A 26,485-nucleotide genomic window follows, 5' to 3' on the forward strand; every position below is an offset into this window, starting at 1 on the left:
AGAGAGTGCTGGTTGGAGAGAAGACATGTTTATGTTGTACTTTTGATTAATCCTGCCATGAAATTTGTAATTCTCGTCATTTTCTATTTTATTTATCCAACGTCCAAACAATAAATTTCAACTTACAAAATTTTAAAAACTAGTGTAAATTATAAACTCCTGTTATTTATAATTCTATGAAAATTAAAAACTATCAATCCATACAAAGTGAGAATTTTCTCAAAAGCTCCTATAGTTTCCATTTTCTTAATCTTGAACATTTCCCCTCCAATCCTCTACCCTACAAAGGAATCTGAATCACTAGCCAAAACCAAAAGAGTTTTGACTTTTGGGGACATTGAATGCAATTTGATTTGGAGAGAAGACATGTTTACGTTGTAGTTTCCATTAATCCTGCCATGGAAGAACTTTAACCGAATGTTTATGATATTAAACAAAACAATGGGGGTAAATGCGTTTTCCTCATGCTTAATTTAATTGTGCTTATCCTTTCAAAAATCAAAAATTATCTTTCACCATGCGTAATTGTGCATTGACCCATTCGACGTTTACTAATACCTACCGGCTGCCACCAACCAATATTGTTTTCTTTCTAATTAATCCTACTAGTGTTCCACATGTTGCTTCAAGAACCCGGTGGGAATGGGATGAAAGTTCCATGCTACTATTTCTCCACTGTAATTATTCAATATTCATATGATTTTGTATGATAAAAATGGGCCCCTTGTTTCCCTCGTTTTTGTATCCCGCCTTGTTGCGTGGGTAAACTATGAACATTTTTTGTTTTTGTTTTTTTTGGTTTTTGGAATGGAGAAGCATGAGATTATGGTAGACTTTTTATTTACGAGTGAAGAAGAATATTGCAAAACTGTTGTACTAAATGATGAGAATAGTTATTTCATATCTTTTGTTTTCTTTTATATGAAAGAAAAATGTGAAAGAGAGAACGGTGGGAGAAAACTTGGAAGAATTTAAATTAGTATAATTGTTGTTTCATCTTTATTATGTAAATATTGTTTTACTGCAAGAATAATATAAGAAAACTGATGACATGGTTGGTGTCTTGAGAAAGAGGTTGACAATCTCTCTTGGAGTTTTATCTTTAAATTTTGCTACTTGACATTCCACCTAGATTTCACTTAGTAGTAGTGTTAGTGTTGATGTGAAATATGCGACCGCAGCTATAAACTGAGCAAAACGCTTGCAATGCCATCAATAGCAAGAGAAAAACGGCAGCCAGCAAAGCAAGAATTGGCCAGCAACCAACCACATAAACCTTGAAAAATTTTGCCATTTTAACCTTCCATCTACCGTTGTAATACTTGTTCACATCTTCAATCGCCTGGTCCAAGAATGGCACTTTCGTCAACCGAATCGACTTGCTCATACCATTAAATAGATTGGCCACTTCTTCATCACTCTTCAAATGGTTCAGAATTATACCTTTTTCTCTAAGCAGCTTTGCGTCCTCCTCCGTGTCTATAATCCCGTTCATCATTTCTGTGTAGCGTGTAAAAACCAACTGCCCTGATGCATTTGATGCTTCATAAGCTACCAAGTTTCTCAGGATCACCTCTGTGTTCACATCTAAGCTAGTTGCGGGGAGGTAAAGTGTGACTGTTTTGGGATCAAAGGAGACGGATGAAATGCAACCATTTGTTGGCACAAAACGGACCCCGGATTTCATAAGATCGGACACAGAAGGGATTGTAATCTCCTCTACCAATGGCGGTCTGTTGACGGAACTCTCATTTTCGGGTTTGATTTCTTCTTTGTCTTGGGAGGAGAATAAATAAGCAACAGGTTGTTTCAAAAGTGCAAATCCAGGAAGGCTGGAGAGGATTGTCCAAGGCAATTTAAATATCACTTTAATAGGTCCGGAAACAAGTATTTTTTTAAGAAGACGTACGGGGCCTTTGCTTAGTTTCGACAGCAGCTTCCATACTTCCTCAAGAAATTGTTTAACGTTATTCGGGCTCTTCGTAGATTTTGACTCCTTGTCTTCGTCTGTGCCTTCACCTTGATCCTCAGCTTCTACAAACTCAGCTTCTACAATTTCAGAGGGCTGGCGTTCTAGTATGGGGGTGATCATTTGGTACAAAAAGTCTAGCAAGTGAGCACATTCTGAGACTTTGATCTTTGGTAGGTCCTCATCCTTCATCTTGAATGGTGAAAGCTCTTTGCACAATCCCATCAACATCGAAAGCAGCATCTCGTCGGCAGTTTCCAACGATTGGAATAGAAACTCCGACATTTTTCTCAACACAAATAGTGGGATTTGGTTCTCAAGCATTACCAAGTCCCTTAGAATTGAATGGTGTGCTGAGTTCCTGCCTGAATAGTCAACCAAGCGTGACATCTTTGAGGAAACTCTTGTTAATATCTTCCCTTCTTTGGCTCCATAAACTTGGAGAATCTCTAGCAAGAACGATGCATCAATCGCCATCATCCACCCTAGTGTCTCACCATTGAAATCCAGGTACTTGTGGTAGCAAGCACGAATCCGGGGCTCCAAATTTATCAATTGGTCAACAAGATTTTGGAACTTAAGGCACTGTAGATTCTTTTGTGTTCTTTTAGCTGCAGCCACTTTGTACCTCTCCATCTCGTAGAGCTCCGGACGCAAATAATGGTAAGGACCAATTGCAACTTCTTGTGGGGTGTAGGAATCAGGATCACTGGCCAAAAGGGTTTTCGGTACATTGAAAACGGAAACAGGGATTTCGCTGTCATCATCGAGCTCTTCCTCTAGTGTTTTTCGGATTTGAATAACCCATTGGAACTCGTTGAAGTTCGAACTGGATTTGGATGAGAAAGTTTGTTGGAGAGAAGACATGTTTATGGTGTTGTTCTAGCTTTTTTAGGATCATAAACTTTTTTGGTGGGTTGAATGACAGTTTCTGATCAGATTGTGAGGAAGTACTCATATTAAATATTGTCATTAGGGACCTTTAAGAGTGGTTTTGAATTTATCAATTGTGAATGCGTTTTCCTTATGCTTTAATTGTTTAAGGTGTGAAATGTGTCTTTCACCTTGGTCATGACATAGATCCGAGTTGGCTACGGCATGCATGTCTTCATTATATTGAATTCTCATCCTTCTTAGTAATTGGTGTTAGCAAGAGCGGAGAGGATGTGGAAACACGGTCCAGTATGCTATGCATAATAATATAATTAGTTAGAAACTTGAAGAAAATAAATTTAAACAATTACGTTATAAAATTTGATGTACCGGATCGTGTTTCTGATATACTGACAAAATTTCTCGATGAATAAGAATAAACTAGGTCAAAAATTCAAAACCCTAAATGTAACGAAAAATAAGTAATAATTCGTCTATTGGTGACAGGGAGTTGTATGTCTGTTATTCCCACTTGGTGCAAGTAGGATTAATGTAGTGTGAGAATCATAATCATTGGGCTCCATTTCACGTGTAGAAGACCTGTGGGATGACAGTGCCATGTTACATTTTCTGCATGGGTTTTGGATATATATATATATATACACACACACACACTGCAGTTTTCTTTTCGTCAACTTCAAAACAAAGTTAAGTCTTCAAAAACGACTATTTATAAACATGTTTAATTAATTGACGCGGTTACCACTTAATACTACGATATAATAGTATTTTTCTTTATTTATAATTAAATGGTCTTATATTCGATTTTTGCCAAACTTCACGTAGCGCACCTTTTTCCAAACTTCACGTGAAAACTTTATAGCCGTGTCATAGTGTGCATCCTATTAACGCTCCAAATTTTAACGAGTTGGCAACTTGCTAAAGAGCATGGCTAGTAATATATGACAATATGACCAGTTTAATGTTTTTTTTTTTCACCACTTGAGAAATTTTCCGAACATTAATGAAATTTATAATTCTCGTCATTTTCTATTTTATTTATCCAAAGTTCAAACAATGAAATTTCAACTTACAAAATTTTAAAAACTAGTGTAAATTATAAATTCCTGTTATTTATAATTCTATGAAAATTAAAAACTATCAATCCATACAAAGCGAGAATTTTCTCAAAAGCTCCTATAGTTTCCATTTTCTTGATCTCGAACATTTCCCCTCTAATCCTCTACTCTACATAGTAATCTGAATCACTAGCCAAAACCAAAAGAGTTTTGACTTTTGGAGACATCGAATTCAATTAGACTTGGAAGAGAGTGCTGGTTGGAGAGAAGACATGTTTATGTTGCACTTTAGATTAATCCTGCCATGAGGAACTTTAACTGAATGTTTTTGATATTAAACAAAACAATGGTGGTGCATGCGTTTTCCTCATGCTTAATTTAATTGTTCTTGTCCTTTTAAAAGTCAAAAATTGTCACCATCCGTTTGACGTTTACTTAAACCTACTGGTTGCCACCAACCAATATTGTTTTCTTTCTAATTAATCCTACTAGTGTTTCACATGTTGCTTCAAGAACCGTGTGGGAAGGGGATGAAAGTTCCGTGAACTATTTCTCCCCTGTAGTTATTCAATATTCATATGATTTTGTACGATTAAAATAGGCCCTTTGTTTCCGGACTTGTACGTGTGTAAACTGTGAACATTTTTGGTTTTTGGAATGAAGAATGTACAATTATTTATAAAAGTGTGAGATTATCGTAGGCTTTTTACTTACAGGTGAAGAAGAATATCACAAAACGGTGAAGGGTGGAAGAAAAGTTGGAAGAACTTAAATTTGTATAATTATCGTTTCATCTTTATTACATAAACATTGTTTTTTTTAACAAACTTTGTTATTTACACTACGGGGTTGGGGTGTAGGCTAAGCCTCATCACGGGCTAGCAATAATATAGTTCAAATTTGCATTTGACGAGAATTGAATCTAAGACCTCTCACTTATAAGTGAAGAAAAATAGTACTAGACTGTAATACTAAGTAGCATTATGTATATATTGTTTTATTGCAAGGATAATATAAGGAAATTGGTGACATGGTTCGTGTTTTGTGAAAGAGGTTGACAATCTCTCTTGGAGTTTCATCATACCGACCTTGTTTAGCAACTTGAACTATACTAACTAATTCAGTCGAGTAGGATAAATAGTCGTTATATAGTACTGATTAAATTAATAGGTGGTTTAAAGATCGACTATTCGTACTGCGTTTGGTACCCTACAGAATAAGTACTACTGCTAATATTTTTTTATAAAAAAAAAATTTCCATATTAGTTTTAAGAAAAAATTTGATAATAAAATAATTTAAAAAATGGAAAAATAATGATAGAATAATGCACAAAGGGCTCTGCCCTTAATTTGTCATTCATCTTCTGCACAAAAACCAATTTCGTTTTTCTGCAGACAACACGGATCAGTTATGGGTGTGTTTTCACGGCAAATCGAGGCTCTGCGAAGGTGCGGCTTTCAAGCAGAGACGACGGTCCAGCAACGTCGGCGAGGATTGACAGAGCTTATGGCTCTTGAAGTTTTCTGGGAATCGTTGAGATTTTGCTCCAGATTCCGGCGAAAGGGCGGCCGCAGGTCATCAAGTTTAAAATCCTGTCAAGGAAATTGATTTATCGTTGAGAACCACTGGTGGGTCGTCGCAAATTGAGGCAAGAGTATGAATTTAGCCAGGAAGCTTCGTCGTCCAACCCTAATTAACTTCACAGAAGTTTATAGAAACAGAGAGAAGAAGAAGAAGAACGACGGCTGAACGACGAGAACAGGAATGAGTCTTGCGAACGATGCGAGTGAGAGAAACGCGACGACAGAGGGACATAAAGAGCGGGAGAGGGAGAGTTGTTTCATACCCGACTAATAATCCTTAGGTTTTGGGGTGGATAAATTAGGAGGAGAGCATTTTTGCTCACCACCATAAACTATGGTATATGATCATCATACACCTAATCAATTAACATGTGTCATTTCATTTAACTCTAGTTAACTTTTACATTAAACCTTAGTTTTTCAATTTTGAAAAAAAATTAACCAAAATTAAATAAAATGACACGTATCAATTGATTAGGTATATGATGAGCATACAGCATAATTTATAGTGATGAGTAAAAATGCTCCCAATTAGCAGGTGTGTGCGGTATAAAACATGTGGGGTCAGTACAATTAATCCGGATGCTATTTAGTACAAAATTGTGCCAAACACTCGGATCCGTATTATTTATCCCATCCAATCCTTTATTTATTGCTTTTCTCAAAATTTATGCTTTGATTCTTGTTGGGTTTTGTGTATTTTTGTTTCTGTTTGTTGGTTTACTATATAGGATTAATTCATTAACTTGGTTTTCGGAATTATTGTTCTGCCTAAATTTCTGTCATCTGTGAGTTATGGCTTGCTGTTTGAATTTCTGATTCCTTTTTGAGCATTTGAATTGGTTTTATTTGTGTTTCTGATTTGTTCTGCAACTGGGTTCGTTTCAGTTTGCATTTTCGGGGCAGGCCGTGATGGTTTTCGGGGTTAGTTATGGGGTTTTGAGCTTGTAAAGTTTCACTACACCGCTGACGTTATTGCTAAATAGTACTTAAGCCATTGGTTCAATCTCTTTTAGTGTTTTGCTTAATATACATTGTTGGTCAATTTTCAAACAATTTGAGCTTCTGGGGTTTTAGTGGATGTATGTCTAACAAGGAAAATAGCTTCTCTTTGTAATGCCACAAGGCCTATATGTTCTCTTTGTTCTATCACCATTACATAGCAGTTTTCTCGTCTGACTTTTCTTTTCTGTGAATAACAAGTCCAACTCGTAAACACTTTAGACGGTGGAAAATTGGCAATCTTTGTTTTGAAATTCCCCCTTTTCCCCTTTCTTGAGTTAACTTGAGTAGTTTTTTGTTTGAGGCTAAATAGGCAAAATGGTCTCTGAGATTTGCATAACTCATCATTTTGGTCCCTAACATTTCAAATCGATAAAAGTGGTTCCTGAGATTGTCCACCATCCATCATTTTGGTCATTCCGTTAAAAATTCCGTTAAGTGTCCCGGAGCTCTTGGCCGGAAGTTTGGGCAATTTTCAAAGCTTCGTAACTCAATCGTTTCTTAACCAAATTCGACCCATAATATATCAAAATGAAGATAGGAAAGTGTAGAATAAGATTATACCTATTTGGAAGCCCAATGGATGCCGGATATGGCCGGAAAATAGCCTCAAAGTTGATTGGTCCGAAAGAAAACTGGAAAACTCACCGGAAACTAGGTAAACTTTAAACGTTCATAACTTCTTCAATACTCAACGAAATCAAGTGATTCAAAAACGAAAATCATACTTCTCGATGAGACGAAGAGAATAGTACTTTTTTTTTTTATGGCGAAATCACCGTGGTTTGGCCGGAAAATAGCTCGAAAGTGGCTAACTCAAGACCAAGACAGCCATTTTCGAGCCGTTTTCCGGCCAAACCATGGCAATTTAGCCATCAAAAAGGTACCATTCTCTTCGTCTCGTTGAGAATTATGATTTTCATTTTTTAATCACTTGATTTCGTTGAGTATTGAAGAAATTATGAACGTTTAAAGTTTTCCCAGTTTCTGGCGAATTTTCCAGTTTTCTTTCGGACCAGTCAACTTTGAGACTATTTTCTGGCTATCTCCGGAAGCCATTGGGCTTCCAAATAGGTATAATCTTATTCTAAACTTTCCTATCTTCATTTTGATATATTATGGGTCGAATTTGGTTAAGAAACGATTGAGTTACGAACCTTTGAAAATTGTCCAAACTTCCGATCAAGAGCTCTGGGACACTTAACGGAGTTTTTAACAAAATGACCAAAATGATGGATGGTGGACAATCTCAGAGACCACTTTTATCGATTTGAAATGTTAGGGACCAAAGTGATGAGTTATGCATTTTGGCTATTTAGCCTTTGTTTGAATACCTCAGTATTTAGAAACTGATCAAATATTTTTTGCAAATGCTTTCTTCACAGTTTCGGATGGTTATGTTGCCTTATGAAATAAGTTCGTATTGGCTTTACTATAACATTTTGTGGTTGTATTGTGCTTGGATCGGATGGTGGTTCTAGAGCTGTTCATTTTTTTGTGCCTTTTGTTTAATTGATGTAACTCAACGGTTTGCATAGTTTTTGTCGAAGAGTATATCAAGCATACAATTCATGAGTGATTAAGTTTCTGCCAAATAAATATGAAAACGATTGATTGAAATATTATGTGATTGTTCTGGGAAGCCAGGCTCCCAGTGGTTGTTTGCCTCTTGAGAAGTGTTTAAATATTAATGAATGGTGATGTGTCTATGAATTATCAGCAGTACAGAGCCTTAGGAGACATAACACGGACAAACCACGACAGTGTTTGAAAAGCTGTTCAAGTTTAGAGGCAACAACCTCAATAACATTGTCGAGAACCCTTCTCATGAAGGCCCAGACCCTGGTTCAGGTCGTTACTGCTTTCGCCTCCACGAGAACAAAGTTTACTATGTTAGCGAGTCACTAGTAAAGCATGCTACAAATATAGCTCGGACCCAGTTAGTCTCTCTTGGCACCTGTATCGGTAGGTTCACTCATGGTGGCAAGTTCCATTTAACTGTTCAATGTCTGAGTTTATTGGCATCAAATGCTAAACACAAGGTCTGGCTCAAACCTACCTCCGAGATGTCGTTCTTGTACGGAAGCCATGTTTTGAAAGGTGGTTTGGGGAGGATTACAGAGAATATTGTGCCGGGTGATGGGGTGGTTGTGTTTTCAATGTCAGATGTGCCTTTGGGTTTCGAGATTGCTGCCAAGTCTACTCAAGATTGTAGGAAGTTGGACCCTAATGGAATTGTGGTGCTTCACCAGACTGATATTGGAGAGTACTTGAGGATGGAGGATGAGCTTTGAATAATGGACTTGGATTGTCTGCCCTCCCATTTCGATGCCCTTCCCATGCCCTCTTGTTTTGTGTGGTCACGGTTAAGCCACGTCAACATTTTATATTGTTTTTTTTATAAAAATAATAAAACAAAAAGAAATAGTAATATAAAATGTTGACGTGGCTTAACCATGACCACACAAACAGGAGGGCACGAGGAGGGCACCGAAATGGGAGGGCAGACAATCCAAGTCTTTGAATAATTAGATGGGTTTTGAGCGGTTATGACAGATGTGTTGGTGTCTTATCAAGATTTGTGCGGGTCATGTAAGTCCATCTTCGGCTTTTGATCAATACGAGGATGAGGATGATTTTGTTGAACATTTCTTTCATTAGGGATTCTGAGTTTTGATATAAATTCTATATTATCAGGAACTTCTGCAATATCATTATTCTTACTTCAATTGTCGTACTTTTTATAAAGTTGTTTTTGTCGTTCTGATTTTGATTTGATGTTGCTGCTATCGAACTGATGTAGGACCAAATTAAAGGGATATGAATTGTCTGTCCTTCTCATCCTATACTCTTTCTATCTCCTTCTATTTATGTGGTCATGGTTAAATCACGTCAACATTTTATATTGATTTTTTCATAGAAATAATAAGACAAAAAGAAATAAGAATATAAGGGCTTGTTTGGTATCCTATTTGAAATTTTTTATCATTTCTCATAACATTTCTTAAAAACATTTCTTGAAAACAATTTTCTTTAAGACTCAAAAACTTGATTGGTTTGCAATTTAAATTTTTTAAATCTTACGACTTAAACTAGACAAAAATATCTAAAAATAGCGGGTCGCAAGAGAGGGAGAAAGAGGAGAAAGGAGGAAAGAAAGTAAGAGATGACTGAAGGAAAGAGAAAGAAGAGAGAGAATCGAACGAGATAGAGAGGAAGATGAGTGAAAGAATGAAGAAAGCAGATTGGAGGGGAGATGAAAAATGTAAAAAAAAAAAAAAGGAAAGAGAGAGAAGAAGAAGAGAGAGAGAGAGAGAGATGTAGAGTGAGAGGGGAGGAGTGAGATAAAAGAAATGAATGAGTTTTTAGTTTAAAAACTCTAAAAACTCACTTTTTATTGTTTTTAGATAATAAACTATATTTTTTAGTTAGTCTTGAGTTCAATTTTTTAAAATAGTCCTACCAAACAAGTTTTTAAAGCCTAAAACTTGAAAATTGTTTTTGAGTTTAAATAGTTGGATTCAAATAGAGTACCAAACGGGCTCTAAAATGTTGACGTGGCTTAACCATAACCACATAAATAGGAGAGAATATGAAGGATATGGGATGGGGAGGGCAGACAATCTAGGTCCAAATTAAAGACAAGTAATGGGTTTGGTATGCCTAATTAAAGACACGTGGCGATAACGTGTAATTTCTCCTAATTAGGGGACGGTTTGACTTTGGTCCCATAGCTGCCTCTTCTGTTTGGTTGTTGCATTTTAAAAGGTTTGAGGTTTTCACTTTCGTGCCGACCATAGAATAGCACCGATGGTATCAAGGCGGCACGTGCCTTACGGTATGTTTGTTCTCTGCTCCACACAATGAAAAACACTAGGTGTCTCTCATCGGGTACGAATTGAGATTTCTCTGAACTTTTGCGTCCAAAAGTCAAAAAAAAAGAAAAAGAAATGATAAGCAGAATCTCAAAAATGAATTTTTTTATGAATTATCCTCTATTTTATGTTTTTAGCACAATTCTCGTGCTAACAGTAATAAACATTGTGTTAAATGATATAGAGTTCATACAGAATCACTCTCCTTAGCATTTCTCTTCAAAGATTAAGAGATTCTGATTACTTATTTTATAGCATGTGACCCCATTAGTCTATTCCAGTGATCTTTAGACTTCGAACACAAAAATCCAAAGAAAATCTCAATTCATCCAATACAATTTGGAGATTTGCAAGTAGTTAAGAGATTTAAACGAATTTCGATGATTTGCTTTTCGCAATTAGTTAAATGATGGTTGTATTGCCAAGGGGTCATATGATTATTTGACCATAGAGTGAATAAACGATCTATACACACGAAGTTATTTAGATTATTTGAATATATAAAGTGAAGAAATGGTATAGTGTTAAGGTTTTTTTTTTTTTTGTACCTGATTGAGAGGAGAAATAACTTGGGATTAAGTTATACCGAAGTTTCTTAAGTTAAGCCCTACTGAAGTTTTTCTCGATTGGAAGGAGTCAAATAGAGGGTAAGGTTTATGTTTTTTGGTTTGTTTTTTAGTGATGGTAAGGTTGTTTGTATTCAAACACTTGGTCCAAATTGGCCAAGGATCGGTTGGGTGGAATAAGATTGTGCTCTAGGCCAGTTAAATTCGACTTTTCAATCAAATTTTAGCCTATATATAATATCGGAATTGGCCCATCGTGCTTCAATATTCTGGGCTGGCGATTGGCCGAATGGTTTGGCTAAGAAAATAACTTTATCCTCCTCTCTAATGAAAATTTAGATCCTGCAAGATATAACTAAAGGATAAAAAGGAAAAGAAAAATCCCCATGAAAGATACAGCTCAAATTACAAGCAACTGAATAGACTGCTTAGGGCTTGTTTGGAAGTACTTTTAAAATGATTGGAAGTACTTTTGGTGAAAATGTTTTTTAAACCAATCCTTAGAGCAAGTCCACCTCTAACGAATGAGCTAAGCAATAGCCCATTTTCCCCCTAGCCTCCCCTCCCCCCAAAACACCAAAAAAAACCACTCCACCCCATCCCATTAGCTGACCCAAAATGGAGGCCAGCTTTGAGCCCAGCACAAATGGATTGAGCAAGAAACCGGCCTACATGACGCCAGGTTGACGTCAGCCATGTGAATTTATTTTTTTTTGCGACTGGCGTGCGGGAAACACGCATGTGTGGACGCGCGTTCCAGCATTCAAAAAAATGTCAGAATCTTATAGTTGGCCACATGTCCACTTTTGGGCTGTTGGATTTCAACCTTTTTGAAATCCTACAGTCTAGATTAATTAACTTAATAAAAAATTATAAAAATTGTTTAAAAATAAAGAAAAAGTAAAGTGAATTTTTTTATATAAATGCCTAATCATCTTTCACAAAAATTGTACTTTCGGACAATGACACATGGCATAACAAGATTGGTTAAAAATTCTATCGGAAATTAAAAAAAATATATTTTTTTATTATTTTATAATAAAAATTAATAATATTTTAATACTAATTGACTAAGCTATTTAGTTTAGGAATGGAGATGCACTTTGGCAATTACTATTCATTTGGGTGGATTGAATAGACTCTTGCCCTGCTTGGTTTTTAGCTGTGGAGTTGCTCTTAGTAAAATACCCAAGTGGATTCTGGAAAAACACTTTAAGTGCTTCCTTCAAGAAGCACACTTAGTACTAGTTTGGTACTAAGGTGCTTTTATAAAAAGTGGGTATCAAAAAATGTTGAGCTCAAAAAGGTGTTTGGTAAACACTTAAAAACAGCTTATTTTCACAGTTTGGGGTGAAAAAAAACTGAAAACGTGAAGCAGCAAAAATTAGCTTATTCTCACAGCACAGCAGAAGCAGATTTTTCCAAAGCATAGCAATACCAAACCAGTTTTCGAAGCCAAAATTAGTTTCAGTAAAATCGTTTTCAGTCATTTTACAAGCATTTCCAAACTAGCTTTTAGAAAACTAATTCATTTTTTAAACTATTTGTACCATCTCTACACGTGTTGATGGAAATAAGTTATCCGGTACTCCAGCGACAGCGGAGCAAAATCCCGCTTAGTAGTACTACTACTCCCTATTGTCCTTAATTAGAACTCCCTGCAATTTCCTTGGCCTGAGGAGCTGAACTTACCTTGCACTCAAGAATTTTCTAGGATGCATGCAGGGCCAGCAAACGGCATCATCTCCTTGCTGGTAGTTTTGGAATAATCAAATACAATCTTGAATCTTCCAAACCAGACCGAAATCATCGAGGTCTTCTATGATAAAATTTTACACACTTAACAATAGGTGGTTAAGTTAGCAACAATATCGCTAATGTTAGTAGTGAGCCATGCTGAACCAAAAAATTTATCAATTAATTTTTCGAAAATTATACATCCACTGCATCAAATCCAAAGTTATATATCTTTTTAAGGTTGAAATGCACTATAAGTTTTATAAAGTTTTAGGTAGCTTGGTAGATTATATTATTTAACAATGACTCAAGCTTACTGCCAGTTAGTTCTTGGACATATCTATTATCCGCAATGGTTGGACGACTTTTTTCATTAATTTATACATTTAGAGTTTAGACAGACATATATAGATAAAGTAAGAAAGCAAACCCAGCCATATCCTTTTCTTTAGCAAGAATAGAAGGGATTAAGACATAATTAACTAATTAAACACACCCAAAAAAACTAAATTAAGCATCACCACTAAGTAGTAGTGGTTGTGTTGATGTCAAATGTGCGACCGCAGCTATAAACTGAGCAAACCGCTTGCAATGTCATCAATAGCAAGAGAAAAACGGCAGCCAACAAAGAAAGAATTGGCCAGCAACCAACCACATAAACCTTGAACATTTTTGCCATTTTAACCTTCCATCTACTGTTGTAATACTTGTTCACATCGTCAATCGCCTGGTCCAAGAATGGCACTTTCGCCAACCGAATCGACTTGCTCATACCATTAAACAGATTGGCCACTTCTTCATCACTCTTCAAACGGTTCAGAATTATACCTTTATCTCTAAGCAGCTTTGCGTCCTCCTCCTTGTCTATAATCCTGTTCATCATTTCCGTGTAGCGCGTAAAAACCAACTGCCCTGATGCATTTGATGCTTCATAAGCTACTAAGTTTCTCAGGATCACCTCTGCGTTCATATCTAAGCTAGTTGCGGGGAGGTAAAGTGTGACCGTTTTGGGATCAAAGGAGATGGATGAAATGCAACCCTTTGTTGGCACGAAACGGACCCCGGATTCCATAAGATCAGACACAGAAGGGATTGTAATCTCCTCTACCAATGGCGGTATGTTGACGGAACTCTCATTTTCGGGTTTGATTTCTTCTTTGTCTTGGGTGGAGAATAAAGAAGCAAAAGGTTGTTTCGAACGTGCAAATCCAGGAAGGCTGGAGAGGATTGTCCAAGGCAATTTAAATATCACTTTAATAGGTCGGGATACAAGTATTTTTTTAAGGAGACGTACAGGCCCTTTGTTTAGTTTCGATAGCAGCTTCCATACTTCCTTAAGAAGTTGTTTAACGTAATTCAGGCTCTTCGTAGATTTTGACTCCTTGTCTTCGTCTGCGGCTTCACCTTGATCCTCAGCTTCTACAATTTCAGAGGGCCGGCGTTCTAGCTTGGGGGTGATCATTTGGTACAAAAAGTCTAGCAAGTGAGCACATTCTGAGACTTTGATCTTCGGCAGGTCCTCATCCTTCATCTTGAAGGGTGAAAGCTCTTTGCACAATCCCATCAACATCGAAAGCAGCATCTCGTCGGCAGTTTCCAACGATTGGAATTGGAACTCCAACATTTTTCTCGACACAAATAGTGGGATTTGGTTCTCGAGCATTACCAAGTCCCTTAGAATTGCATGGTGTGCTGAGTTCCTGCCTGAATAGTCAACCAAGCGTGACATCTTTGAAGAAACTCTTGTCAAAATCTTCCCTTCTTTGGCCCCATAGACTTGGAGCATCTCTAGCAAGAACGATGCATCAATCGCCATCATCCACCCTAGAGTCTCACCATTGAAATCCAGGTACTTGTGGTAGCAAGCACGAATCCACGGCTCAAACTTTATCAATTGGTCAACCAGATTTTGGAACTTAAGGCACTGGAGATTCTTTTGTGTTCGTTTAGCTGCAGCCACTTTGTACCTCTCCATCTCGTAGAGCTCCGGACGGAAATAATGGTAAGGACCAATTGCAACTTCTTGTGGGGTGTAGGAATGAGGATCACTGGCCAAAAGGGTTTTCGGGACATTGAAAACGGAAACAGGGATTTCGCTACCATCGTCAAGCTCTTCCTCGAGTGTTTTTCGGATTTGCATAACCCATTGGAACTCGTTGAAGTTCGAACTAGATTTGGAAGAGAAAGTTTGTTGGAGAGAAGACATGTTTATGGTGTGTTGTTCTAGGTTTTTTTAGGATCATAAACTTTTTTGGTGGGTTGAATGACAGTTTCTGATCAGATTGTGAGGAAGTTATGAGAAGAACTAAGGAGAGAGTCCTCATATTAATATTGTCAGTCACCTTTAAGAGTGTTTTTGAATTTATCAATTGTGAAAGCGTTTTCCTCATGCTTTAATTGTTTACCATATGAAAGGTGTCTTTCAGCTTGCTCATGACATAGATCTGAGTTAACTACGGCATGTCTTCATTATATCAAATTCTAATCCTTAAGTAATTGGTGTTAGCAAGAGTAGAGAGGATGTAGAGTGATGAGTAGAAGATATTTTTCAATATGTCGAGAACACGGTCCGATAATGTCAAGTGGAATAATACAACTAATTGGCAACTTGAAAAATAAATTCAACTAATTGCATTATTACACTCGGTGTAACTAACCGTATTCCCAACATTATGAAAAATTTCTTGATAAATACAAATAAACTAGGTCAAAAGTTCAAAATACTTAAATATAATGAAAAATATGTAATAATTTGTGTATTGGTGACAGGGAGTTATATGTTTGTTATTCCCACTTGGTGCAAGTAGGATTAATGTAGACAAGGGCTCCATTAATGCGATTAGTTTGTGTGTGATTAATGTAGACAAGGGCTCCATTAATGCGATTAGTGCGTGTGACAATCATAATCATTGGGCTCCATTTCACGCGTACCCGTGGGATGATAGTGCCCTGTGGGATGATATTCTACAAAAAGGACTATTTATAAACATGTCTAATTAATTGGATGCAGTTGAAGATAAAATTTAATTGGTGTATATGGTACTTAGTTAATCAGTAATCAATACTTCTATCGTCACCAGCTAACTCTTGATCCATCTAAAAACAGACTAACTTCTTCATCTAATGATAATTCTTTCATCAGTGTTTGAAATAAGTTATTTTGATATGTGTAAAAGTAAACTAACTCTTGATGTAATGATGTTATGATAACTCTTTTTTATCAGTATTTGAAAGAAGTTCCAAGTTCAATTTCAAGCCATAGTGATTAAAAAATAAAGTAAAATCCTAATTGATGTGGTCGATTATTTTTTTGTAATATGCCACCAATTATTATGTAACTATCTCATTATGTGATACATTAGTCAGTCTAAAATGTTGAGTTAATAGTTAGTGTACGTAATATTACTAATTTTTTACACTAAATTCATCTGAATTACTAAAAAAACGACACATTAGTCATTTATAAAATGCTGAGATAATAGTTCATGTACATATAATTACCCTTTTTACCTAACAAATAATAAGATAATTACATTAAATTTATGTAAACTACAAAGAGATGTATATTCGAATTGAAGTGCAGATAATAAAGCATACTACTCTAAACTCATCTATTTACGTCATATTACTCTTAATATTTTATAATTATGGCGTGGAGGGCCTATATTTCATAATATTAGCATAAACCCTATCCTAACTTAATAATTCGTTAACTTGGATCAAATTACATCAGTATAGACGAAAGAGGACAACCATATTGGTTCCTTCCTTAGCTGTGAATAATGGTTGGTTTAATAATTCTCTTGGTAGGCTCCAAGCTGGTGAGTCTACTTGACTAGGGTCAGGAAGAGGCTGAATGTCTTTATGAGTCTTTTCGGTTCCCGAAAGAGGTGGATAATATGGCTTGCCACTAGTTGTCTCTCTTTTTAAAAAAAAAATAATAATAATTCTTTTGGTAGATTTGAATTTAATACCTAAGCAAAAGACAGAAGACAAGTCTTGTACAAAGCCAAGCAAAACAAATGAGGTCTAACCCTTTATAACCAAATTCTTTGCCAACTCTCTTTTTCCAGAAAGTCCCATGTTTGCAATTCGAATTACTTTTATACGTAGCTCAATTTTGCAATTTTAATTATGATCTTCTTGTAAACAAAGTATTACATTGTGATTGGATGCATAAAAAAAACACGAAATCCTCTTAAAAGTCAGGATTTCAGCACGCGAAAGCTCTTTTATCTTGTTTAGTAACTTCTAATGAGGGAAACAACAAATTCTACACGAAAAAAATAAACAATGGAGGGGGTGAAGATTCCTTTCGCAAATTCCATGAGATGGGAAATCTAGCACACCATTTTCGAAACTTCATGTTAAAACCTTATAGTTGTGCTACAGTATTCACCCTGTTAACGCTCCAATTTTCGACGAGTTCACAACTTGCTAAACAACATAGCTAGTAATATATGATACTATGACCGGTTTAATGTTTTTTTTCAATTTGTATCCTTGTGTAGTATAAAATTTTCAGAAAATATCCGAACAATAAAATTTTGTAATTCTTGTTCATTTATATTCTTTAACTAGCCAACATGCAAACAATGAAATTTCAACATACGAAATTTTAAGCACTAATGTAAATTGTTAATTCTTATCATTTGTAATTCTATGAAAATTAGAAATTCTCTGTCCGAAGACAGTTAGAATTTTCTCAAAAACTCCTAATACTTTAATCTTGAACTTTCTTAAAATCCTTATCACTATCCAAAAGAGTTTTGACTTTTGGGGACATTGAATGCAATGGTGGTGAATGCGTTTTCCTCATGCTTAATTTAATTGTCCTTAACCCTTCAAACGTAAAAAATTTGTCCTTCAGCGTAATTGCGAATTTAATTGTCCTTAACCCTTCAAACGTAAAAAATTTGTCCTTCAGCGTAATTGCGAATTGACCCATTCGACGATTACTAATACCTACCGGCTGCATCCAACGAATAACGTTTTCTTTCTAATTAATCCTACATGTGTTTCACATGTTGCTTCAAGAGCCCTGTGGGAATGGGATGAAAGTTCCATGCTACTATTTCTCCACTGTAATTATTCATTATTCATATGATTTTGTATGATTAAAATGGGCCCTTTGTTTCCCTCGTTATTGTATCCCGACTTGTTGCGTGTGTAAACTGTGAACATATTTTGTTTTTTTGTTTTTTTGTTTTTTGAAATGGAGAATGTACGATTATTTATAAAAGCATGAGATTACGGTAGACCTTTAACTTATGAGTGAAAAAAAATATCGTAAAATTGTTGTACTAAATGATGAGAATAGTTATTTCATATTTTTGTTTTTTTTATGTGAAAGAGAGAAGGGTGGGAGAAAACTTGAAGAATTTTCTTTTTTTAACAAACGATATTATTTCCACTAAAATTGTGAGTTTAGCCTCATAATGGGCTAGCAATAAAGTGGTTTAAATTCGTTTGGCCAAAATCAAACCTAAGATCTCTCACTTACAAGTGAAGAGGAAGATCACTAGATAATATAAGAAAATTGTTGACATGACTGGTGTCTTGAGAAAGAGGTTGACAATCTCTCGTGGAGTGCTTCTTGACATTCCACTGTAAATTTAACTTCTCAGTTGGAGATTAAGAAGCCAAAATCACGAACCTTACAACCCTAATCAAACACATATAAAAGGAAGAAAAAATTTATTTGAACCCATATTTTGTATCTCAACACCCAGCTTACTTTTTATATCCATATTGTATTTGATTTATCTATCATTATCTATTTACACCCAACATTATTTCCGACACCGTCCTTACTTATCAAAACTCAACTCAATCAAATTTCTTTTTACACCCAACTCAATCTACTTAAAAGTAAAAAATAAAACTCTAACCAGTCCATCATCTCCATGGAGCAAATCCCCTTCTCTCTCTCTTTAAAAAATCCTTCCGCCTCCCATGGTTGTCATTCTGCACCTCCATCTACTCCTCCGTAGTCATCCAAACCTCTTCCTCTTCCTTTTCTTCATCATTTGACATCTCTAAATTTCTAGAGCACTAATTAGCTTAATAATAGGTATGAGCTTCTGGTTAGAGTGTTTAATGAGTTTGGTATGTTTCAATTAAATGAGAATCTTCTAGCCTCTATATTCCTATATGTGGTAGAAAAATGGGTACGTCCATGATAACTTTTGGTAGATCAATGAATGTTTTTAACCGTGGATATTTATTGGATACCAAAGTTGTGGACAACAATTCACATTACATTGAACTGTGGCTAAAAAGTATATTGTCTTTGCACGTTTTATAGGCGAACTCATAGCTAAGCAGTTTTTATTGTTGAGTAAAACTTCGGGAATTGATCTAACCTGAATGTGTAATTGAGTTTATGCATTTTAATGTTTAAACTGATAAATATTTCGACCATATATGGATTTAATATCGTAGTATCTTTTAGCCTCTATATGCCACAAAAGTTGAGGACAAAAATTCACAATACATAGAACTGTGGTTAAAAAGTATATCGCATTTGCACGTTTTATAGATGAACTCGTAGGTAAGCAGTTTTTATTATTGACCAAAACTTCGGGAATTGATCTAACTTGAATGTATCAATTCCTGAACTTTTGGTCAACAATAAAAACTGCTTACCTATGAGTTCACCTATAAAACGTGCAAAGGCGATATACTTTTTTACCACAATTCTATGTATTGTGAATTTTTGTCTGCAACTTTTGTGGCATATAAAGGTTAAAAGATACTACAATATTAAATCCATATGTGGTTTAAATATTTATTAGTTTATCATTAAAATGCTTTAACTCAATTACACATCTAGGTTAGATCAATTCCCGAAATTTTGCTCCACAATAAAAACTGCTTAACTATGAGTGCACCTTTAAAACGTGCAAAGGCGATATACTTTTTAGCCACAGTTCAATGTAATGTGAATTGTTGTCCACAACTTTTGTATCTAATAAATATCCACGGTTTCGACAAAAAAATTAAAAATAAATATCCACGGTTAAAAATATTCATTTATCTACCAAAAGGTATCATGGAAGTACCCATTTTTCTACCACATATAGGAATATAGAGTATAGAAGATTCTCATTTAATTGAAACATACCAAACTCATTAAACACTTTAACTAGAAGCTCATTTAATTGAAAACAAAACGGAATCAATACGTAAAAATTGAACCAATCGATTGAACACACACTAATTATTAAGCTAATTAGTGCTCTAGAAATTTAGAGATGTCAAATGATGAAGAAAATGAAGAGGAAGAGATTTGGATGACAACGGAGGAGTAGATTGGGGTGCAGAATGGCAACTATGGGAGATGGAATGATTTTTTAAAGAGAGAGAGAAGGGGCTTTGCTCCATGGAGATGATGGACTGGTTAGGGTTTTATTTATTTATTTATTTTTAAGTAGATTCAGTTGGATGTAAAAAGAAGTTTGATTGAGTTGAGTTTTGATAAGTAAGGGTGATTTCAGAAATAACGTTGGGTGTAAAGAGATAATGATAGATAAATCAAATACAATGTAGGTACAAAAAACAAGTTGGGTGTTGAGATACAAAATATGGGTTCAAATAAAATTTTCCTAATAGGAAAGGCTGATATAAATGTGTCGGATGAAACATAAAACTAAAAATTGATAACCAGTAATTGTGTCGAATTAATTATTAATTAAATTAAAATTTTAATGTGTTGGAAGAAAGTTATCATTTTTTTGTTTACGTGAGAGTCGAGACCTAAACGGCCTGTGAGGCGCCCGCCTAAGCGGGTCTACGCACAATTTCTTAATTTTCAAAGGCCTAGAGACTAATTGGGGAAGTGACCAGCCACCTACCGCCTAGGCGGAGCTAGGCAAGAAATTTTTAGAACAATGACTTCAAGTGAAGAAGAATATCGCAAAACCATTGTACTAAGTAATAAGGATAATTATTTCATTTCAGGTCAAAAGTCTTAAACTGATTTATTCCCCCCACCCCATGTGTAATATATCTATGTACAAGAATAAAAACTAAAATATAAAACTTGTGAGTAACCCTGAACACAAGTTATGTGTGGTGTATATGATTTATTTTTATGAAAAACTAACGGATGTTAGATGAAAAGTTAATGATTTCAGATAACTGATATGACAAATTGCTTAAAATTTTAGTTCGTATGACAATTTGAAAAAAAATGTATAAGTTCATATGACATTTCAAAAATTTTCCCATATTATTTGACTGCAAGGATAATATAAGAAAATTGGTGACATGGTTGGTGTCTTGAGGAAGAGGTTGACAATCTCTCGTGGAGTTTCATTCTACCTTTAAATTTTGATACGTGACATTCTATTGTAGATTTAACTCCTCATTTATTTATTTTTTGGTCAAACAATAGATTTTATCAAATTAGATGTTAGATTAGCTATCTGCGGATTTGAACCCACACTATCATAAAAGCGCTCAGCTCCTTTTCACCACTATGGTAAATGGCCACTTGCAATTTAACTCCTTAGTTGGAGATGCGAAAATCACAAACCTAACATCTGTTAACAATTTCAAACACATATGATAGGAAAGGTTGATATGAACGTGTCGGATGAAACATAAAACTAAAAAGTGATAACCAATAAAATTGTCTCAACATTAATAATTAAATTAATGGAAAGGTCTGTCACTTAGTTGTACGCTCTAGTCATATGCCTCTCTAATTACAAATGGAAAGTCTTAGTTTCGACTCTTGAATAGCAAGTCCAATAATAAACTATTATGGCTCGCCCATTGTCTCACTTAGGTAGAATCCTCCATCACTTAGCGTAAAAGCATTCGATAAAAATAAATTATTAAGCCTTTAAAATGAAAAATATACTATAGTCTAATACTATTCTTATTCACATGTAAATGAGAAGTTTTATGATCGAATCTCGAAAATGATAAGTTCATAACCAATTTATTTTCTCATCCGCTTAACATATAAAAGATTGCAGTATAAATTAATAAATAAAAATTACACCCTCTCTCACGGGCTATCTATTTCTGCCCCACTTAATGGTTCAGATGTGGGCTTTGGCCCATCATCTATTCAATCTGAATGTCACAATGCCACGTGGCCCATATGTATTACGTATACAATTTACTTTTGTTACACCCTAATACACGTGATCATAACCTAGTCCCTTCTAACCTGCCGCTCAATACCTATCTTCGTTCTAGGGATGGGTTCGAAAAACTGAAAACCGAAAAAAATTGGACCGAAAACTTAATCAAGACCGAAAAATATTGAACCGAACCGAACTGAAGTGTTGTCAAACGACATCGTTTTATATTTATTACTAGAAACGGCGTTTCGTTCAGTCTGAAAGTTTGTATTTGGTATTGGTCGACGTCGTTCAGTCTGAAACCCTAAGGCCTAAATATCGATCCCTGATCCCTCTGTCTGTACTCTGGACCCTCTCCTTCCCAGCCTCCGCCGCTCCGCCGCTCCGCGTACCCTCTCTGGACACAATCAGTCTTCGTCTTCCTCCTTCCCAGCGACCTGCGACCCGTCTCACTCTCAGTCAGTCAGTCTCTCACATCTCGCCGATTTGCAAGTGTCGCTGTCTCACTCTCAGTCTCTCACCCCCGTGACCCGCGACCCGCGACTTCCTCTCGCCGTTTCTAATCTCGACCCACGACTACCTTTGCAAGGTTAGTCTCGTGTTCTACGGATTTTCTTTTCAATTTCATGGGTTTTGCAGATTTTATTTTCAATTTCATGGGTTTCTGCAGGTTTTAAATTTCATGGGTTTTGCGATTTTCTTTGATTTTTAGTGGTTTTTGTTGTTCCTATGTTGGTAATGCTTACTATTATTGTCAATTAGAAGAATCTGATTGAAATGGTAAGAATAGATATTTTTACTGTGAAGTTGAATGGTAAGAATACAGAGGTAGGAAGGGGATTTGTGAGAGTAAAAATATAGCATAGAAAGGGACTAGAAGTAGACAGTTTGACGAGAAGCTGAATATATTTTCTTAAAAAAATGAGATGAGAAGTGAAGGAAAATGATATTATGTTGATAAGGGGGTCGATTCTGTTGGATGAGGAGCAGAAAGATTGATGGAGTATAGGAATGAAAATAACTTTTAAAGAAATTTTCTTGTTGAATGATAATATTCAAATGACATGGAACTTTTGAATGATTCAGAATTGTGGGAGAGGAAGCTTTTAGAGTAACTTAAAGCTATATGATGATGTCCACATTCTTGAATTACAATGCAAATTTTTCTTTCAATGGTGTATGTAATCCAGTATGATCTGTTTAGTCTAGTTTGTGATTTTTATGTTTTAGTAATTATTTTTTCTTGAAAGTTGAACATTAGAACGTCAGTTTTGGTTAGGCACTGCCACAGAAATGTAGTTCTAGAAGGCCACTGAATGTAGGCATGTAGAAGTTAATCAGTAAATAAGTAGGCTGAGATGGCATGGAATCAAAACATGTTCGAGTGTTGAAGTTAGTAAACACTGATTTGTGGTAGTACTACTGTGGCTTTGATATTTACGTTCATGTGCAGTGTAGTTTTGATATATATATATATGTGCAAATGCATAAAGATATCCACGCCTTTTTTATATTTGTTTTAGTTTTTCAAAAGCTTAATGTTTTCATATAAACCTCGTAATAACATATAAATGTGTCAAAGAAAGAGTGATAAATATTTGGTTATTTAAAACGTGGATCATATGGACAGTAGATATTTTTCGTACTGTGAAGTTGAATGGTAAGAATACAGAGGTGGGAAGGGGATTTGTTGAATGATAATATTCAAATGACATGGAACTTTTGAATGATTCAGAATTATAGGCAATACAGTTCCATTCTATTGTATTCGCTGGGGTTAAAGTTCATTTCAAAGATATGCATAACTTGTTTGCTTTTGTTTCTGTTTGTTGGTTTACTATATAGGATTAATTCATTAACTTGGTTTTCGAAATTATTATTCTGCCTAAATTTATGTCATCTGTGAGCTATGGTTTGCTGTTTGAATTTCTGATTCCTGTTTGAACATTTGAATTGGTTTTATTTGTGTTTCTGATTTGTTCTTCAACTTGGTTAGTTTCCACTTGCATTTTCGGGGTCGGCTGTGACGGTTTTCGGTGTTAGTTATGGGGTTTTGAACTTGTCGTAAAGTTTCACTTTACCCTAGCACAGATACTTATGTTTCTTGTTGTCATTTGGAGCTTTGAATCCGAATTCACTTCATTGCTGACGTTATTCTAAATAGTACTTAAGTTAAGCTGTTGGTTTAATCTTTATTAGTGTTTTGCTTAATAGACATTGTTGGTCAATTTTTCAAACAACTTGAGCTTCTGGGGTTTTTGTGGATGTACATCTAACAAGGTCTCAGAGCCTTTGGATTTTAGTGCTCAACAATTATTGTATAGATTTTTCATAAAGCTTGGACTTAGTTCAGTTATGTTTTCTTTGTTCTATTGCCATTACAACTAACTAGTAGTTTTCTCGTCTGACTTTTCTTTTCTGAGAATAACAAGTCCAACTCGTTAAAACTTTAGACGGTGGAAAATTGGCAATCTGTGTTTTGAAATTCCCCCTTTTCCCCTTTCCTGAGTTAACTTGAGTAGTTTTTTGTTTGAATACCTCAGTATTTAGAAACTGATCAAATATGCTTTCTTCACAGTTTTGGATAGTTATGTTGCCTTATGAAATAAGTTTGTATTGGCTTTACTATAACATTTTGTGGTTTGTATTGTGCTTGGATGGTGGTTCTGGAGCTGTTCATCTTTTTGTGCCTTTTGCTTTTGTTTAACTGATGTAACTCAACAGTTTGCATATTTTTGTGTCAAAGAGTATATCAAGCATACAATTCATGAGTGATTAAGTTTCTGCCAAATAAATATGAAAACAATTGACTGAAATATTCTGTGATTGTTCTGGGAAGCCATGCTCCAGTGGTTGTGTGCCTCTTGAAAAGTGTTTAAATATTAATGAATGGTGCTGTGTCTAGGAATTATCAGCAGTACAGAACCTTAGGAGACTTAACACGGACAAAGATGAGACCCTTAGACGAGACTGAGACCACGACGGTGTTTGAAAAGCTGTTCAAGTTTACAGGCAACAACCTCAAAAGCATTGTCGAGAACCCTTCTCATGAAGGCCCAGACCCCGGTTCAGGTCGTTACTGCTTTCGCCTCCACAAGAACAAAGTTTACTATGTTAGCGAGTCACTAGTAAAGCGTGCTACAAATATAGCTCGGACCCAGTTAGTCTCTCTTGGCACCTGTATTGGTAGGTTCACTCATGGTGGCAAGTTCCATTTAACTGTTCAATGTCTAAGTTTATTGGCATCAAATGCTAAACACAAGGTCTGGCTCAAACCTACCTCCGAGATGTCGTTCTTGTACGGAAACCATGTTTTGAAAGGTGGTTTGGGGAGGATTACAGAAAATATTGTGCCGGGTGATGGGGTGGTTGTGTTTTCAATGTCAGATGTGCCCTTGGGTTTCGGGATTGCTGCCAAGTCTACTCAAGATTGTAGGAAGTTGGACCCCAATGGAATTGTGGTGCTTCACCAGACTGATATTGGAGAGTACTTGAGGATGGAGGATGAGCTTTGAATAATTAGACGGGTTTTGAGCGGTTATGACAGATGTGTTGGTGTCTTATCAAGATTTGTGCGGGTCATGTAAATCCATCTTCGGCTTTTGATCAATACGAGGATGTGGATGATTTTGTTGAACGTTTCTTTCATTAGGGATTCTGAGTTTTGATATAAATTCTATATTATCAGGAACTTGTGCAATATGATTATTCTTACTTCAATTGTCCTACTTTTTATAAAGTTGTTTATGTCGTTCTGATTTTGATTTGATGTTGCTGCTATCGAACTGCTGTAGGACCAAATTTCACTACACCAAGTTGTTATTTGCGAATGCACATAAACCAGCTAACTGTTAACCTCATTATAACCTAACGAAATAGTCGAATTATTTATTTTAAGTCCATGGTAGCCAAAGGAGTCTCATACAACTTCATCTAGCTCGTCATCAATTGGAGATAGACTTACATGGCATGGGTACACCGCAGCGTTGCATCATTGGCATGGAGGCCACTGTGATGGTGTACTCGTTCTATGAAAGTTGTGGTGTCTGCAGTCGAAGCTGATCAAAAAGCTGCTCCTCTCTATGCAACCAACTTCCCTTTTGAAATTTGCTCTTACGTTCCACCTCTTGATTTTTACTTTTATTTTTCAAAGTTATCTAAGAGCTCTTATACTCTCGATGCCGCCGCCGACGATGCGACCATGACAGTCGCGAAGACCCACCCCCAGTTGTAGGACGGAGAGAGAGAGAGAGGGATTTGAGTCCATTTTAATTGATCATAGTCTGTACCACCTGGCCACCAAACGGGCTCAGTGTCCAAGACTAGTCCATACTTGGGAGGTATTTCGAGTGAATACTTATGGCATTACTTACCAAGAATAGGAACACAAAATATACATACCATTCTTATTTGTGACATTGTATTCGTATACTAACACAAAAGAAAATAAAAAGTGAGAAGTCTTGAGTTTAAATCTCGTGAATGACGAATTCGATACCAATTTATTTCTCATTCGTGTAAATATATCATTGTATCAAAATAAGTAAACTACAATAAGCGAGTCCCATATTGAAAATGCGTTCCACTTCTAGTTTCAGCAAGGTATTATTTTCATTTTCCACTTTTAGATCGCACAAGCACTTCAATGAAAACTACTCATGACTCGTAAGCCTCAAATGCTGATGAAATCTAACATGGAAGC

At 35.8% G+C, this 26,485-nt stretch overlaps 4 protein-coding genes across 5 annotated transcripts; 2 read left to right on the forward strand and 2 right to left on the reverse strand.

Annotated features, from left to right (window-relative positions):
* Positions 1-825: 825 nt before the first annotated feature.
* On the reverse strand, positions 826-3,011 carry LOC126611329 (putative UPF0481 protein At3g02645). The gene has a single exon (XM_050279556.1). The coding sequence runs from the start codon at positions 2,834-2,836 to the stop codon at positions 1,136-1,138; it is 1,701 nt and encodes a 566-aa protein (XP_050135513.1). The 5' UTR covers positions 2,837-3,011; the 3' UTR covers positions 826-1,135.
* A 5,253-nt stretch (positions 3,012-8,264) lies between these two features.
* LOC126611340 (uncharacterized) lies at positions 8,265-8,801 on the forward strand (the record flags this gene model as incomplete). The annotated part of the gene is made up of 1 exon (XM_050279571.1): positions 8,265-8,801. A coding segment is annotated over one exon (537 nt), but the record flags the coding sequence as incomplete, so codon positions are not given.
* A 4,227-nt stretch (positions 8,802-13,028) lies between these two features.
* On the reverse strand, positions 13,029-15,013 carry LOC126611330 (putative UPF0481 protein At3g02645). The gene has a single exon (XM_050279557.1). It carries the CDS (start codon positions 14,889-14,891, stop codon positions 13,209-13,211), a length of 1,683 nt encoding a protein of 560 aa, XP_050135514.1. The 5' UTR covers positions 14,892-15,013; the 3' UTR covers positions 13,029-13,208.
* Positions 15,014-22,044: 7,031 nt separating this feature from the next.
* Positions 22,045-25,503, forward strand: LOC126611339 (uncharacterized). 2 transcript variants are annotated; one of them, XM_050279570.1, is made up of 2 exons: positions 22,045-22,372; positions 24,699-25,503. In XM_050279570.1, the coding sequence occupies exon 2, from the start codon at positions 24,735-24,737 to the stop codon at positions 25,296-25,298; it is 564 nt and encodes a 187-aa protein (XP_050135527.1). In that variant the 5' UTR covers positions 22,045-22,372; positions 24,699-24,734; the 3' UTR covers positions 25,299-25,503. The 2 variants fall into 2 exon arrangements, with proteins under 2 accessions (XP_050135527.1, XP_050135526.1); XM_050279569.1 differs by having other exon boundaries at positions 22,047-22,372; positions 24,689-25,503.
* Positions 25,504-26,485: the final 982 nt, after the last annotated feature.

The sequence above is a fragment of the Malus sylvestris genome, chromosome 17, assembly GCF_916048215.2.
Source record: "Malus sylvestris chromosome 17, drMalSylv7.2, whole genome shotgun sequence".
NCBI classification, from domain to species: Eukaryota; Viridiplantae; Streptophyta; class Magnoliopsida; order Rosales; family Rosaceae; genus Malus; species Malus sylvestris.

Excerpts from the sequence above, each read along its gene's own strand:
- LOC126611329 (XM_050279556.1), bottom strand. The coding sequence starts at position 2,836 with ATGTCTTCTCTCCAACAAACTTTCTCATCCAAATCCAGTTCGAACTTC.
- LOC126611330 (XM_050279557.1), bottom strand. The coding sequence starts at position 14,891 with ATGTCTTCTCTCCAACAAACTTTCTCTTCCAAATCTAGTTCGAACTTC.
- LOC126611339 (XM_050279570.1), top strand. The coding sequence starts at position 24,735 with ATGAGACCCTTAGACGAGACTGAGACCACGACGGTGTTTGAAAAGCTG.